A 17,326-nucleotide genomic window follows, 5' to 3' on the forward strand; every position below is an offset into this window, starting at 1 on the left:
AACTTTGTCATATCAAACTTCTATGAGAGGTTTTGTTCTAAGAACAATGGCGAAATTATCAGAATTAATCATATCTTAAGCCAGAAAACGGCAGTATCTTCCACACTAATGATCAGATTAAGGTTTCAAATGTAACGACGTTGTGCATTGCCCTTTCTGCCTTATATTGAGAGTCACGTAAAATTACAATACACTTAAATATGTATTTTCCGGCAAAATATTGATTGATTGATTGATGTAGGATGCTGGTTGGGAGAAGTATTCCGAGTTTAAGATCTGGTTCGATAAGAGGCTGGACGCCGCTATCAAGAAGGTCGAGGAGGAAGAGGAGGAGAAGGTCGTTGTTGTCAAGGTTGGTAGAAATCGCTTGGGTTTGACATTTTTTCGAATTAAAAATAAGTTGTAACAATTTAAGCTTGTTAGGTAACACTGCAATGAGAGTAGAGTTAATCATAAAAGGTTAAATACGGAGAGAATATGATTTTTATTAAAGGATGAAAAGAGTTTAATGAGTAGTTTACAAGAGGAATTCAACAGAATGAAGGAAAATTCACCAAATCTGGTTCCTGTAGTTACTGCATTCAGGTACTTTTTAATCTAAGTTAATTTAAAGGTGTATAACGCCCAAAACCTTAAGAAGAGGTGGGGGATAGTTCATCTTCTATCAGGGGTATAAATTTCGAACAATTATTCTCCAGTGCCCTTTAAATAGCCATCAATTTCCTCAATTATACTTTTAGCATAAATTCGCCTTTAGGTCACTTTTATAGAGAATAGAGAACTCAAAAATTAAAACAATAAATTTTCAAAGAGAAATACATCTCAATCATTCTTTATCAGACAAAGCTTTAAAGGGTACGGCGGTAAATCGGACATGCCTGCACATCATTTATGGAAGGTTACTTGAAGTTACGTATGCACTATGCAGTCCCTTTAATATTTGAATGTGTAGGTGCAGATCAAGTACCAGAAACAGATAGAGAGGCTGGAGAAGGAGAATAAGGAGTTGAGGAAACAGCTGCTGCTCAGGGGGAAACAGGCAACATCCGCCAAACAGATCAAGAAATCTCTCATTGACATGTACAGTGAGGTAAGAACACAACAGTAAAGGGAGTACTCTGCAGGGATATGTATTTATTTGAAAATAATCCCCACCCTCCTCCTTTTTAAATTTATTTTACCCCCCATATTAATAAACAAACTATTTTGAAGGGAAAATAAATGATTGTTTTATTTAACTGTACAGGGTTACAGACTGAAGATGAGACTGTAAAGACAATCTAATATTCTTTAGATTTGCATAGAATCCTAAATGAAAAAAAACAAGACAGAATTAATTCTATACACTCGTCTCTGAAGTCTCATCTTTTCTTCATAATAACCCTGTATTTTAAAAAAGGGGGGGGGGAGCCGCAGTTGTTGCAGGGTAAACTGTAGTAATATTATTATTATTATTCTGAATTCAGTATTATTATCATTATTATTTTTTTACTATTTTGTTATTATTGTTTTTGTTATTATAATCAGGTGCTAGATGATCTGTCTGGATATGATTCTAGTTATAACACTGCAGATCATCTACCTAGGGTTGTGGTCGTGGGAGACCAAAGTTCAGGTTAGTTTACAGGACGGAAGACGACAATTTAAGGGACACGCCATTCTAAGAGCGACATGTTTGATTTCCAAGGGTACCTATTAAAATTCTCTCTGAGGCAGATTTCATTTCATCGTTTTGTTTAAAATAGACTTCAGAATTGGAAACCCCATTTTAAAAAGTTTAGATTTGGGTTTTAATGATTTTATTGTATATTTTTTTATTTAAACGTAGTTCAAACCTACTGAAACCTATGAATATGAATATGAATATTAAAGTAAAAGGTGAAAGTAAAAAATATTAATATTTTGTGACAGCAGATTAATGGGATTACGCGAACGGATAACATTGTAATACTAAAAATATATTAATTTACTTTCAGGAAAGACCAGTGTGCTTGAAATGGTTGCTCAGGCGCGCATATTCCCGCGCGGGGCTGGAGAGATGATGACCCGCGCCCCTGTCAAGGTCACGCTCAGTGAAGGACCTTATCATATTGCTCAGTTCAAGGTTTGATAATCCATCTTAGTCTTAGTTACACATGTTGACGGGATCCAAGTTTCTTCTATTAGATACAAACAAAGTAATAGATACTAGGCATCTTCTATTTCAATCCTAAACATTTAATTTTTTTGGAGGTTAGTTTTTAAAATTTTGATCATCCATAAATTTTTTCTTGGGACGGGTCATGTGAGCTCCTACACAAAATCTGGGCCCGATCGGTTTGGCCATTTTTATGTAATTGGATACAAACAGACAGACAGACAGACAGACAAGCTAAGTATAGATATATGTACAATGTACATTGTAATGTACAATGTACACAGTACAGTTTGAATAATGTGAAAAATAGATACTATGCATATTCCTTTTTTCAATTGTGAACATTTAATCTTTGTTTACATTGTAAAACAAAATCAGAAAAAGTTTGCGGATTTTAAAATTTAATGAAAATCAAATTTTGTTGGAGTTTAGTTTTTAAAATTTTGATCATCCATAAATTTTTTCTTGGGACGGGTCATGTGAGGTCCCACACAAAATCTGGGCCCGATCGGTTTGGCCATTTTTATGTAATTGGACACAAACAGACAGACAGACAGACAGACAGACAGACAAGCTAAGTATAGATATATGTACAATGTACATTGTAATGTACAATGTACACAGTACAGTTTGAATAATGTGAATATTCAATGGATAAATATTTTATCCTATTAAGAACCCTGTCAGTGTACAGTGTACTGTAAGTGTACAATTGAGTATTAGTCTATACCTCCTCTTTTTACAGAATATGTGTTAAGGATTCCAACCGTGAGTTTGATTTGACCAATGAGAAGGATTTATCGGAACTAAGACGGGAAGTGGAAATCAGGTTCATTTTAAAATCTTTTTCGGGTTTTTAGTGTTCAATAATTTTTTCTCATATTTCCTGATTTTTTTTGTACCAAACGTCGAACAGCGGCATTAGAAAATAAGAATTTTTCTTTCTTTCAAATTCGAAGGGTTAGACTGCATGTTGATTGTTGATGCGCTGCGCTGCATGTCGGGTTCCTTTTAAAGATTTTCTTATATTTCTTCTTAAACTTAGAGGGGGAGGGGGGATTCAGACTTTGACTTCTTGAACAGAGCAGGAGGACTTAAAATGTTTTTTTTTCTCACACATTTTTTATTTTTTAAGTTTTTCATAAAACCAAAACAAAACTTTATCCTCTGAAAATTAGAATGGAGGGTGAAACTTGTGTGGAATATTACTACTTTCCACTAAACTCGATTTTATGTGGAAAACATTTTAAAGTAAAGTTTCACTTCTAAAATCGGTAAACGATATTCATTCCTGCTTCATAGGTTTACCCATCAACGGGGAAATGTAGCCGGCTAAGTAATCACAGATTTCAGACACAAAAAGTTTACACTTGCGTCGGCCAAAGAAATTTTCTTGAACTTTATGATGATTAGGATGATGAACAGTGTACGTAACGGGCGCACAGTGAGCACAGATGTGATCAGTATGACCGTAAAGGGGCCAGGATTACAAAGGATGGTTTTAGTTGATCTTCCAGGGATCATTTCTACAGTAACCTCAGGTAAAATAGGAGGGATCTTTCTACAGTAACCTCAGGTAAAATAGGAGGGATCTTTCTACAGTAACCCCAGGTAAAATAGGAGGGATCTTTCTACAGTAACCCCAGGTAAAATATGAGGGATCATTTCTCCAGTTACCTCAGGTAACTTAGGAGAGATAATTTCTACAGTAATCTCAGGTAAAATAGGAGGGATTATTTCTCCAGTTACCTCAGGTAACTTAGGAGAGATAATTTCTACAGTAACCTCATGTAGCGTAGGAGAGATCATTTCTACAGTGACCTGAGGTAATCAATTAGGGGGAACCGTTTCTACAGTTAGCTCAGGTAAACTGAGTTTTGTCGGCACATTTAGCTCCGTAGCAAAAGCATCGGGCATCGTATAAAAACCTCAAATTGGGATCAATAGAAAAGTATTGTTTAATGTATTGTCAGTACTAAAATTACCTTATCAACAAATATGAGAATAATGCACCTTGCACACAGTAAATAAACCTGGGTATCGAATTTACCTTTTTAGCCATCCTATAATTTATAAAACTGTTTCAAGTTTAATTTTGGGTCTATTTGTGAACATTTCCTCTTCGTACAATATATAACAAGAAAAAACAATTTCAAGGATTTTAAAACATTTTTTTTCGCGAATCTAAAATTTTTATGAAAATCATATTTTTTAGACGCAAGTTTTTGTAATTCTGAGCATCCCTGGGGTCATGTTAGTTGCCATAAAAAAATGTGGGTCAAATCGAATCAGGCGGTTTGACGTTATTGAATACAAACAAACAAACAGACAGACAAGCAAATTATATATATATAGATAAGGTGCGTCACAAAATAATAATATATTTGGTAGGAATGAACCCTGAGACTAAGGATAATATTAGGAACCTTGCTCAGACCTACATGAGTAATCCAAACGCAATTATTCTTTGTATACAGGTAAATACAGGGTGTTTCTTTTTTCAATTTGAAAACGCTTTAATTCCATAATTTTTAAAGATATCTAAGTTCTCTTAAAAGCTCATGAAAGATGAGATTGGCACTTTTAAATAATGTTTTGAAACATAAATGCAACATTTAAACAATAAATGTTTGAAATGCTCGCCATCTTCTTGGTAGCAAGTTTTGACTCTATCTCTGAAATTGTGAGAGTTAGAAAATTAGAGTTTGAGGCAAAGGTGCAATTCCTTTCCTGTGACTTAGGATGGTTCTGTTGATGCTGAGAGGTCGAATGTGACGGATCTTGTTTCCTCCATGGACCCGAGCGGAAAGAGAACCATCTTCGTCCTCACCAAGGTCGACATGGCGGAGCAGAACCACTCACATCCGGACAGGATCAGGTATAGTTCATCACTTTTTCAGAGATAATGATTCTTAATTTTTCCACAAATTTTTATAAAATTGTTATACAAAATGCAGGAGAAGGCTCCAAGAACCCTGAACTGTATGATAAGTTCAAATATTGAAATATATCATTCACTCGATATATCTTCAAATCTATTTATTTATACGTCTGTCTTTCAATCTATATATCTATTTATACTGATAGGAGATCGATTTGTGGCGTATTTTATTTTTTGACTTTTTTGACGTTAGAAGTATTTCACAAAAATTTACATTGCAAAATTATAATCTTTATAAGTTTTCTGTTATTACATTATGCGATTTTTTTTCTTTAATTTGAGTTTTACTAAAACAAATTTTCAAAACGAAAAACGGAGAATGATTTAATTAAGCGTGTAGAATTTCAGGGGACATTAGTTCCAAAACTAACACTTGGCCTATTTCTAACACTGAGTGTTAGAAATGGGCACAAATTTAAAGACTGGGTTTTTAGGATCCCGGCCTATATCGAGAGTAAAAGTAATTAAAACTATAACCAACATTTTAAGCATGACTAGGACTACAATTCCCAATTTAACACTATTTTCTGGAATCAAAATTATATTAAAGAGTTCTTTGTATATTAAAACCCTTGATCGTTTTCAAGACAATGTCAGATTTTCCGTTTTCGAACATATCCTGAATTTAAATCATTGTCGCGTTTTCGAGACAAACCCCACTTTCCCGAGTATTATCAAAACTTCTTTGAACTTGAAAACGATAAATTTGCAGAATTGGCCCATTTCTTACACTCAGCGTTAGAAATGGACCACTTGTTAGTTTTGGAACTAATTTCCCCTGAAATTGGATGTTTTGTAGAGCCTCTTAAAAGTTTAAATTCTTTTAATGTTTAAAACGGTCATGAAAAAGATGCCCTTCAGGATCTATGTTTACTAGCTTATCTATCTTTAGAAAGATACTGTCTGGTAAACTGTTCCCAATGAAAGCCCTGGGTTACTTTGCTGTAGTTACAGGCAGAGGAAACAAAGACGACACAATCCAGGTCATCCTTTTAGACGATCACGTAAAGTCGTCTTTTGTTGACGTGACATTTAATGCATTTATTTTTTTAACCCATTAATGGAACTGAAGGCGTTAAAATTGTTTATGAAAAGTTTCTTAAACAACTGAAATTAGGCGTTTTAGTGGACGTAATTCAACTTTCCTTTCAGGAGTAGTGGCTTGTCCGATTTACAAATTTAAAATTGTGTCTGATCGTAGATGATTGAGAGATCCTAAAGTGAGAATCAGAAAACTGTGGAATAGGAAGATGCAATTGAAGCACTAATTAATTGTATGTATTTAACCTTGTTGCAACGTAAATAGTTATACTAGTAACTTGTTAAATTACTTACTCTTGTTAATTGGGTCTGTTCACACTGCGCATTGTTTGTCTCATATTCATTTGACTATTTAAAGTGAGTCTAAAAGTCGTCTTTCTATTCCAGAGTTTATTGGATCTCACTGTAGCTGAAAGTTGAATAAAAGCTTATCTATGAAAGTTACTTTTGATTTTATACTGCCAGACATAGATTTAAAACGACAAAATCTTCCTCATTGTTACTTATATAGATGTTTAAATGGTATCGTTGTGGGTTGGGCTTGTAACTCTTTTTTTTAAAATGGAAATTATGTCCATTTTACTGATATTTATCCCATTTGAATAAATGATATCAATATATTTTCTTCTAATTCATTTTATTATTAGGATATTAAAGAATACGAAGAGGATTTCTTTCAAAACTCCAAAATATTCAAGGAAAATATAAAGATTTAATTTCATGTTATAATAATTTCCAGCTGAAGTGTCCAAGGTTCAAAGTCATAATTACTCGCGCCGTTTACCCGCGCTTGGTATTTAATCATGCCTGAAGTTGCCATATGCCCACGGAATTTTAAAATTTCAAATTTATTGCAGCTTATGTCAAAATGAGTCAAATGAGTCAAAATGTCAAAATAAGTTTCCTAAAATATCGTATGTTGAAAAGTTTAAAAAGATTAAGCGACTAATTGAAATTCCCAAATGTGTCAACCGGGCACAGGCCTCTTGGGAAATGTGAGAGTTTGTATTTTTGGGATGAAGTGGTCAATTGGGAAAATTGGTCTTTGAAATTGGTATTTGGTACGTTAAATAACAGTATTCCGACATTACTCTTTATATATGGTTAGGGAGGTATAATCAACTCTAGTCAGATTACCACCAGGAACCTCAGCTTTGCAGTGTCGGAGTGCTTCTGGAAGATGGTTAGGGATACTGTAGAACAACAGGCGGATGCATTCAAGGCTACTAGGTACTACTAAACCCGAATTTTGAGGTCTAAATGTTCAGAATAACTGCTTCTCAATTTGGGACTGACTTTTACGTTTTTTGTTCGTAAAATATCATTTTTAGTGAACACTTCTTTAAGGAAAAAGCCACAAATACTCAAGAAGAAATTCTGCGCCTATACTTTTTTCGCAATGTATAATCTAAGAAACAAAAAAAATCTGTTGAATCGCATATTTATTCTTTAAAGGGACTGTAAGCGTAATTTTAAGTGACCTTCTAGTCAGTGCCAGTCTGATTTACAATGATATCCTTTAAACATGTGTTTGATCAAGTATTTCTTAGATATTATTGTTTATATTGCGGGAAATTGAGTGCCAAGAGTCGTCCGCGCGAGTGTACAGTGTACAGTGTATACTGTAACCTCGAGTCTCCCTGAGCCCGAAATTTAAAAGAGTATAGTTGAATGTCCCTCCTGAGTTTCCATTTCGAGGTCTTAACATTTAAGTAGATTTTAATTTAAGAGATTCGAAAAAAAGGAGAATATGAAGAAACTAAATAATATAATATTTCATAACAAAAATATTGATATCTACAAAACTGCCTGACCCAATTCTTGAAACCCAGGTTTCATAACTGGTTTTTATAAAGATACCCTGTCTATAAGTTTTGGGCTCTGGCTGCACTCTATCTTCAGCTATAGGAATGAGGGTATCAAACTCATCGTTGTCCGTACAAAGATTTAAAGGGTACCGTTGTGTATCAAACAAATGGAAGATGACATGAAATTACGGTTACAGTCCCTTTAATGTATCAGATTCAACCTTGAAACTGAGTGGAAGAACAACTATCCTCGAATCCGTGAACTGGATCGGGACGAACTGTTTGAGAAAGCTCGAGGAGAAATATTGGACGAGATTGTAAACCTTTCACTTGTATCAACACAGGTAATAAAAAAGATAGGATGAAGGTACAGGGTTTCCCACTATTCATGTCACTGGAAAAACGATAGCAAAAGATCTTTTATAGCCATCTTCATGACAAGTGTGTCAAAAAAAAGTCATACAAGTTACAAAATTTAGGTATCTCTCTTCCTTGTGTCTTACTCAATGACATGACCACATTCTGTAAATGTCTGGGCTTGCAGTATTCTTTGATTAATGTTATTAAGTGTGACACCCTGTACTTCCTTAATTTTTACGCTTCTAGTAAAGGGAGTTTATTCATTGACCCACTATGATGAAAATTTGTAAATATTTTTATTAGAATTTTGCTGTATCTTGCGTTATCATCAAGTAATAGATCTAAAATACTTTGCCAATAAGTTTTATGGGACTAAAACGCATACTATAGTTATATTATCTTCTATATAAAAAGTTGTAATTTCTGTTTGTTTGTTTGTTTAAATGTCCGACCATAACCTCGGGAATCCCTTAACTAACTTGTCTCAAAGTTTGATGGGGGAACTCGGGAGACACACGGGAATGTTCTTAGCTTCAAGGTGGCCAAAACTTTAAATGAAAAATCCGTACAAAAATCTGTACAATTATAGATAAAATCCGCACAATCTGTTCATTTATGAAAAAATTCATACAATCCATACACAAAATTCGTACCATCAGTACTTTTTTTTTGAAAAATCCGTACAATCCGTACAAAAAAAAAATTTTTAAGAAAAAAAATCCAAAATAAAAAAACATTAACTACAACACAATTATTTTTTGAGCTACAGCAATCTAAAAATAAAATTAACATTTTTAAGATAAATAGAAGAAAGCTATGATACCGAAATATTTCACACGAACTTTCCTCAGCTGAAAAATTTGCTTTTTTATCAATCGGTACATGCCACAGCTCGCGTTTTCATCAAAAATATTTAAGCTAAATCTGGTCAAAAACAATTTTTAACTTTTTAAGATTTTTGACTTTACTCAAAGAAGTGGTTGTAACACAAAAAGTTTGAAACATAGAAAATTAAAATGTACACCTGGAAAGAACTGATTTTTTTGCGTTTCAATGACACCTTGATTAGGAAAACAAACTAAAATTGTTCCCTCAGTACCAAATACCCCCTATTGCAATTTTTTTGTTGGACACCACGTACTTCTGGAACATTATCGAATGAACACTTCTGGAATATATTCTCGAAAAGATGAAATAATGCATTTGGATTGTCATTTGAAACAACAATCAACCTAATATAATTCGGAATGAAGATAATAGATTAAAATTTATTTTGAAGAGACTTTTTTTTAGAAAATTTTCATGCAAAAATTGGCTTTTGCTTGAGTCAAAATCGGAAAAAAATGTTTCCCGGGTATAAAACCGGAAAATTCGTACAATTTGAGACATTATCCTTACATTCCGTACATTCCGTACAATCCATACAATCTGTAAAATTTTATTGCACAAAAAAATTCGTACTATGGTTGACTTATTTAGCGAAAGTTCAGGTTCCAGGTTAAGTTGTGTTCCCAGGCTAGTACTTCATAATTTAGCATATTTATTTTAAACAAACCTCTTGACAATTTATGATTGCTTAAACTTGAAGATAAAAATGTCCCATTCTGTTTTAAATATTGAACCATGTAATGTTGGCTGGATTTTAAAAGTTTTCTTTTAGTTTCAACTTTCAACAAATTTTATATTTAAGACCTGGGAAGAGGCTCTAGGACGGAAACTATGGGAGAAGGTTGCTGGTCATGTGTTTGAGAATATTTATCTCCCGGCAGCACAAACCCAGGTAGGAGAGTAACTAGGAGAGTAACTAGGAGACTAACTAGGAGAGTAACCAGGAGAGTTACTAGAAGAGTAACTAGGTGAGTAACCAGGAGAGTTACTAGAAGAGTAACTAGGTTAGTAACTAGGAGAGTAACTAGGAGAGTAACTAAGAGAGTAACCAGGAGAGTAACTAGAAGAGTAACTAGGTGTGTAACTTGGAGAGTAACTAGGAGAGCAACTAGGAGAGCAACTATGAGAGTAACAAGGAGAGTAACAAGGAGAGTAACAAGGAGAGTAACAAGGAGAGTAACAAGGAGATTAACTAGGAGAGTAACTAGGAGAGTAACTAGGAGAGTAACTAAGAAAGTAACCAGAAGAGTAACTAGGTGAGTAACTTGGAGAGTTACTAGGAGAGTAACTAGGAGAGTAACAAGGAGAGTAACAAGGAGAGTAGCTAGGAGAGTAACAAGGAGAGTAACAAGGAGAGTAACAAGCAGAGTAACTAGGAGAGTAACAAGGAGAGTAACAAGCAGAGTAACAAGCAGAGTAACAAGCAGCGTAACAAGCAGAGTAACAAGGAGAGTAACTAGGAGAGTAACTGGGAGAGTAACTAGGAGAGTAACTAGGAGAGTAACTAGGAGAGTAACTAGGAGGTCACGTGTTAAAGAATATTTACTAACCTGAGAAGATTTCTCTATTTAAATTATTTAAAATTGCATCAGTTCTTTCCCATGCTGCGATATTTAAACTATTTAAACTCAATTTTACAAATTAAAGGGACTATCGTTGAAATGCCAAGTAACCCTTGATTAATCCCAATCACAACGGTACCCCAGGAAGCTTTATCTGATAAACAAGGTGGAGGATAGGTTCGTTTATCCATTAGGAAAAGTGTTACAATTTAATAATTCTTACATTGTTTTCATGCAGTAAGTCAATTTTGCAGAGAAACCACAATTGAAAGAAAATAATCAATTTTCAAGATTATAAATATGGATATCCAATTAATGATTTATTAGACAGTGCTTTAAATGGTACCATTGTGAATCGGAAGTGCCTTTGACGGATTGAAGGATTGTTGCATGCAAATTTTAGTTAATTTGAAAAATTGAATCTATGGAGAAAGAAGCTGGCCCCTCTCTAGTCTAGATGACCCCCCACCCCTAATAATTTAACACAACGTCCTTTGAAAGGTTGTTATACTTTTACTTAACAACTATTTGTTGACGGTTCTTATAATTCATGTTCTACATTTTAGAGCAGTGGCAGTACCCGTCAGATTAGCCCACATAATCGTAGTGGAACATTTAATACCACAGTCGATATCAAACTCAAGCAATGGGCAGAAAACCAACTTCCAATCAAATCCGTTGAGGTAATTTTTAGTTCTTTGTAAAAAAAACAAATAGTTTTTTTAATATGTTTTAACATTAACAACTTCAGGTCGGATGGGAGACTTTAAAAGAAGAGTTCTTGAAATTAATGGAGAGAGCGAAGAAGGGACGGGAGCATGACGATATTTTTGATCAGCTCAAGGTAAGAGCGGCCATTTTATTGTTATGACCAACTGATAATAATCCGCCATTAATAAATATATTTCTGTTGGCTGATATCAGTGACAGTCCTTTCCTTTTTTCCCGTCAGTTTAGATTTTGGTAAACTTGTGTTTTGAAGGTATTTATCTTCCAAGCCACATTCTCCTCATTTTCAAAGATTATGAGGCGGCTCGGACGAGAAAATAAGGAGAATGTTGCTCGGACAAGAAATTTCTGTGGCTGGCCTTCCTCATCTCGAATTATAAAACTAAAATTCAAGATCTTTGATATAAAATAAAGTATGCACGCTCTCACAAGGGTTGGGCCAATTACTCTATTTATTCTAAAGCTAGAACCACGCGCGTTACAGTTTAAAATTGTACATATCTAGAGCTACAACAAGAAAATAAATAGAAAAGAACCAAAGGCTAGACGTTGCGTCATTTTAAAGTCAACCCGGTCTTAAAATTTTATACATTTTATACATTTGTGTGCATTTTGTAAATATTTATGAAAAACAAAATGTTATTATTTCAAATTGTTCCAGGCAGCAGTTGTGGAGACGGCCATGAACAGACATATGTGGGAAGATAAGGTAATATGAAAAGAGGGTACACTCTGACTAAGGTCCAAGGCGCATACTGGATNATTAGAAAATTAAAGACCTTAAAGAATTTGCTACTTTTCTCACTTTGTGTAGGTGACAATTTATTTCCCAAAACATTTTGTTCAAATGATAAATTTTAGAGATACATGGAAAAAATACCATTTTTTAAAAGCTTTGTTTTGAAACACTCTTTGTCATAAACCAATTATTGGAAATCAAGTCGGCTCTTGATTCTCATGTTTATTGGGACGCCCTGATCAAGTTACTTCTGATTGTTCATTAACATTAACGTACTGTATGTACTTTACTTTACGGTATAGGGGTTATTGAGTCCGTTTCGTACACACAAAGTTTAAAGTACATACAAATTAATGTACTGTACTGTACATTTTCAAACCAGTTAAATCAGCTGATTGGATGTACACAGTTCACGTTGACATGCACATTGTTATTATTTATATTTGCCTCCTGAAATTCAAAACTTATTTTAGTTTATTTTGCGTTTTAAAATTATTTTAGATCATTTAAGGTTTTAATCCTATAATCGTTTTCTGTTTGGATCTTTACCAATTTCTTTGTCACTAATAAACGTTTTTTTTTCTCTCTTTCTCTTCGTTTTTACATTGTTTTTCTTTTTCCTGTTTTCCATCTCCTCATTTTCTCCTTGTTCCCCTAATTCTCTTGTCTTTTTAACATGTTTTCGTCATTTCTTTATTTCTTAAAATTTTTCCTTATTTTTATATTTTTTTCGTGGCTAACATTCTTGTGTTAGGCTAGTGAGATGCTACGTGTTATACAGTTAAATACTCTTGAAGACCGATCTGTTCATGATAAACAACATTGGGATGGTGCAATCAAGTAAGTTGATAGTTAAACTGATAAACAACATTGGGATGGTGCAATCAAGTAAGTTGATAGTTAAACTGATAAACAACATTGGGATGGTGCAATCAAGTTAGTTTATAGTAAACTGATTAACAACATTGGGATGGTGCAATCAAGTTAGTTTATAGTTAAACTGATAAACAACATTGGGATGGTGCAAACTAGTAAGTTGACGCCGGGTCTTTCAGCTAGTATCAATTATGTAAGAACACATTTTTTTGGCCTTTAGATTTTCAGAAATTTGGATATTTTCCAAACATCAACTTAACTGATTGCCTAATTAGCGATCGGGAGAAACTACATGATGTAAAAAATTACAAAATTCATTCCTAGATTTCTGGAGGATTCATTGCACGAGAAAATAACAACTAATGAAGCAAACCTCAAGGAGGTTGTAGGGGAAATGATTTTTGGAGATCATCTGGGGGGAAAAATAGGACATGAAAAGGCAAGCTTTTTCGTCATCTTTATATTTCTTACCCAAAAATCTGATTATTTTCCCCAATTTAGCAAATAAAACTACAACCGTACTTACCTGGGGGGGGGAGGGGGTTGAATGATTTTTCAGGAAAACATAAATTATTATACTCCCCTGTGAATCAGTTAGGCACTTCTTGTCGGCCAACCTGGAAACTTGTTTACCACGATTGACAAGATCTAACAATTCGTTCAATTCGTTCTTGATTTCAAAGATTCTGAGAGTTAAAGGAAAAAGTGTTGCTTGTCGACCATTTATCGAATTTGAAGCGTTCCGTCCGATTTTTATTTATTTTTGTTTTTGGTTGGCCTTTAAATTTAAAATTTATAAGTATTTTGAATGAAACTCCCAAGTTTTATGTTGGGGTATAACCCATTTGTTTAGATAATAACGTAAGATTTTTAAAATGATTGGGTTAACCTGAGGCCGAATTTAAAGAATTTGAGCCGCGGCTCAAATATGGTTGGTTCTACTTTAAATTGTATTAAAATTTTGAAGATTTTAGCCGGCGCTCAATTGAAACCGGTTTTTGGGCGATTTGAGACGCGGCTTAAATTCATTAAATTCGGACACTGACCATATTAAATGATATTTTGAACCATAACATTGATAATTGTCATCTTCTTGAAGTGTTTTACCCGATTCACTAAACCTGGGTTCCTATCCCAGGTGTAATTACGATACACGGTTTTAAATTTCCGGCTCTGAATGAATATGTCCGGTTTTCTAAACTGAGTAAGAAAACAAGGTTCAATTTTAATTTCCATATCCGACTTTAAGATGTTGAAGAGATATTCGTCGAGAAATATGCTCGTTTGAGCTTGGCTTGGTGCGTCTAACACTGACAATTAAGGAGACCTGATACTTATTTTTAATTTTGCTTAATTATTAATTTAAAGAAATAATTTTTCAGGCAGAGTTGGATCGATTGTTGTCATCTGAAAACGACCACGGACCTCATCTTTCGTAAGTTTTTTTCTTGAGGGAGCCTTAATTTTCAACATTTAGTTTAAATGGACGTAATTTCTTGTGACCTTACAAATGATTCACAGGGTACTCGTAAAGTTTAAACCGTTGTCCAATAATGAGATATTGATTGTGGATTTATTTTGCAGAGATAACATGGAATAGGCTATATTTTCCAAAAGTTAACCAGATAGAGGAGTACCGTTCTCAGTCAGACATGTCACTCTTCAAATGAATTAAAAGAAATTTTGTCTTCAGGCCCTTAAAATAAATGATTTTTACATACCTTCAACTGTAAATTTATTGTTAATGTTAAAGTATTAAACGCGGAGTTAACCTTAATTTGATTTTTAAATCATGTTTATTTTTCTCATGCAGTATATTTTTATATTTTCTTCCTTTGCAGACATGAAGAGATTACGACAGCCCGTAGAAATCTTGGAACTCAGGGGGTCGAAGTTGACAACGACATAATTAGGAATAATGACATCTTTATTTAAATTTGCACTTGTGGTTATCGGCAAATTAAGATTTTTTTTTTAATATTTCGATTTCTATAAATTTAATGGAAAACAAATCTCCCATGGATTTCAGGTTCGATATCATTCAAAATATGAAAAGACTTTGACAACCTTGAAATCACTGTAACACAAGTTCTGTATTTTTGCGTAAATAATGTTAATCTTGAAAACTTAATCTCGATATTCAACTTGACACTTTTAAATTTGAGGATCAATGTTTGATTCCTCAATTAAAACTATGTTTGCAGGGTATGATCAAAACGGGATATTAATCCGTTGGTCTGGATAAAACGGATATCATTGTCTGATCCATAGATTCACAATTCAAGGTCCGAGTTATGTTAAGAAAATTAATTTTGTAAGATAATGCCTTACGAAGATAAACGAACAAATGATAGCTTAAGCAAATTATACATTAAAGAATTAATACTTAACCTACACCAAAGCCCTGGTTTGAATGTCGTCTTCGTTTCTACAGAGAGACCTGGTATCCAGTATTTAGACGACACTTTCTTCGAGGAGCACTTGGTAGGTGCTACGATTGTAGGAGAGGATACTGGATGTATCAGCAGGTAGGATAAAGAAATCTTCCAGACGATTGATTGATTAATTGATTTATTATGTGATTGATTGATTAATGTATTGATTGATTAATGAATTGATGGATTGATTGGTTGGTGGATTGATTGATTTATTGATATTTCAAGGGAATGGAAACTGAACTAGAATGCGGAGATATTGTTTTATTCTGGAGAATCCAGCAGATGCTCAGAGTAACAGCTAATGCACTTAGACAACAGGTGATTCATATTTTAATTGAATGTCACATTTATAATTTTTACAATAAAATTAATTGGCACATTAATAGATAATATCTCACTTAGTATGCAGTTAAATAAATTGAACTTTTCTATTGACAGGACGTTTCATGTTTGTCATCCAAACAACAATTGATAAATGGGACTTTCCAAGACAGGACGTTTCTTATCAGTCATACACACAACAGTTAATATATTGGACTTTCCAAGACTGGACGTTTCTTACCAGTCATGCACACAACAGTTAATATATGGGACTTTTCAAGACAGGACGTTTCATATCATTCATGCATACAACAGTTAATATATTGGACTTTCAAAGACGGGACATTTCATATCATTCATGCACACAACAGTTAATATATGGGACTTTCAAAGACAGGACGTTTCATATCAGTCATGCACACAACAGTTAATATATTGGACTTTCAAAGACAGGACGTTTCTTATCAGTCATACACATAACAGTTAATATGTGGGACTTTCAAAGACAGGACGTTTCTTATCAGTCATGCCCACAACAGTTAATATGTGGGACTTTCCAAGACAGGACGTTTCATATCAGTCATGCACACAACAGTTAATATATGGGACTTTCCAAGACGGGACGTTTCATATTTGTCATGGACATAAAAATTAGTATATGGGACTTATGAAAGACGTGACACCTCATATATTCATACACATTACGATTAGTATATGGGACTTAGGAAAGACAGAACGTTTCATAGATTGAACATTTCATTTGTCAAACCGGGGGTTGGTATTCAAAAATTGAATAATTTTCAAGCTTAAAAGGAAAATATCAAAACCGCTTAAAATATTTTAGTTTCAAAATTGTATTGACTTTCAGATTTTGATTCAAAAATCACAAACTGAAATAAATTATTGCAGATTTTTATATTTTCAAAATGAAAGATATTAAAAATTTAGACTTAGACCGTCATGAACCGTTCATGGTGTTGTGTTAAATATCACTAAAAATATCGCCTGATCGGTTCAGCTGTTTTGACATTAATCTAACAAACAGTTTAAAAATGTCTCTCCTGCAGGTTATGAACAGAGAGGCTAGAAGACTGGAGAAGGAGATTAAAGAAGTTCTGGAGGAAATGTCCTCAGATGAAGAAATTAAGGTGATAAAATGAATAATATCTCACTTAAATTAAAGGGACTGTAAAGGAAAAATGAAAGGGGTATAGGATGAAATCCGAGATTTTCAGGAGTTGATTGAGACATATAAGACATCTATCTGATGTTCCTGTCTCGAGAAATTGACATTAAACTGTGTCAAAATTATACCAAAACGTTTTTAAGATTTGTAGTATTAAACAGATCATATTCAACAAATACGAAACCAATCTGAAAACAACGATATCCCAGAGGAGCCTGAGAAACACAAGTTTGCTCCTAATTTATTTGAATTTAATCATTTTCATGGTTAATAGATATAATAGATAATATTATTTATGCG

The 17,326-nt window shown here is 33.7% G+C and overlaps 1 protein-coding gene across 1 annotated transcript in view; it reads left to right on the forward strand.

Annotated features, from left to right (window-relative positions):
* Window positions 1–17,005, forward strand: part of LOC111706698 (dynamin-like 120 kDa protein, mitochondrial) — a 22,643-nt gene extending 5,638 nt beyond the window's left edge. Inside the window, exons 9-33 of the mRNA XM_023479615.1 lie at window positions 242–352; window positions 494–585; window positions 643–670; window positions 953–1,090; window positions 1,528–1,615; window positions 1,977–2,104; window positions 2,896–2,966; window positions 3,551–3,678; window positions 4,529–4,614; window positions 4,879–5,015; window positions 5,971–6,061; window positions 6,767–6,817; window positions 7,228–7,349; window positions 8,142–8,271; window positions 9,978–10,067; window positions 11,304–11,420; window positions 11,489–11,581; window positions 12,128–12,175; window positions 12,960–13,045; window positions 13,406–13,520; window positions 14,464–14,516; window positions 14,923–14,994; window positions 15,516–15,609; window positions 15,745–15,837; window positions 16,908–17,005. Coding sequence (XP_023335383.1) covers window positions 242–352; window positions 494–585; window positions 643–670; window positions 953–1,090; window positions 1,528–1,615; window positions 1,977–2,104; window positions 2,896–2,966; window positions 3,551–3,678; window positions 4,529–4,614; window positions 4,879–5,015; window positions 5,971–6,061; window positions 6,767–6,817; window positions 7,228–7,349; window positions 8,142–8,271; window positions 9,978–10,067; window positions 11,304–11,420; window positions 11,489–11,581; window positions 12,128–12,175; window positions 12,960–13,045; window positions 13,406–13,520; window positions 14,464–14,516; window positions 14,923–14,994; window positions 15,516–15,609; window positions 15,745–15,837; window positions 16,908–17,000 — 2,355 coding nt within the window. The 3' untranslated portion in view covers window positions 17,001–17,005. The remainder of the gene's footprint in view (window positions 1–241; window positions 353–493; window positions 586–642; window positions 671–952; window positions 1,091–1,527; window positions 1,616–1,976; window positions 2,105–2,895; window positions 2,967–3,550; window positions 3,679–4,528; window positions 4,615–4,878; window positions 5,016–5,970; window positions 6,062–6,766; window positions 6,818–7,227; window positions 7,350–8,141; window positions 8,272–9,977; window positions 10,068–11,303; window positions 11,421–11,488; window positions 11,582–12,127; window positions 12,176–12,959; window positions 13,046–13,405; window positions 13,521–14,463; window positions 14,517–14,922; window positions 14,995–15,515; window positions 15,610–15,744; window positions 15,838–16,907) is intronic.
* The last annotated feature ends 321 nt before the right edge of the window (window positions 17,006–17,326 follow it).

This window comes from Eurytemora carolleeae, unplaced genomic scaffold (genome assembly GCF_000591075.1).
Source record: "Eurytemora carolleeae unplaced genomic scaffold, Eaff_2.0 scaffold193, whole genome shotgun sequence".
Taxonomy (NCBI): domain Eukaryota; kingdom Metazoa; phylum Arthropoda; class Copepoda; order Calanoida; family Temoridae; genus Eurytemora; species Eurytemora carolleeae.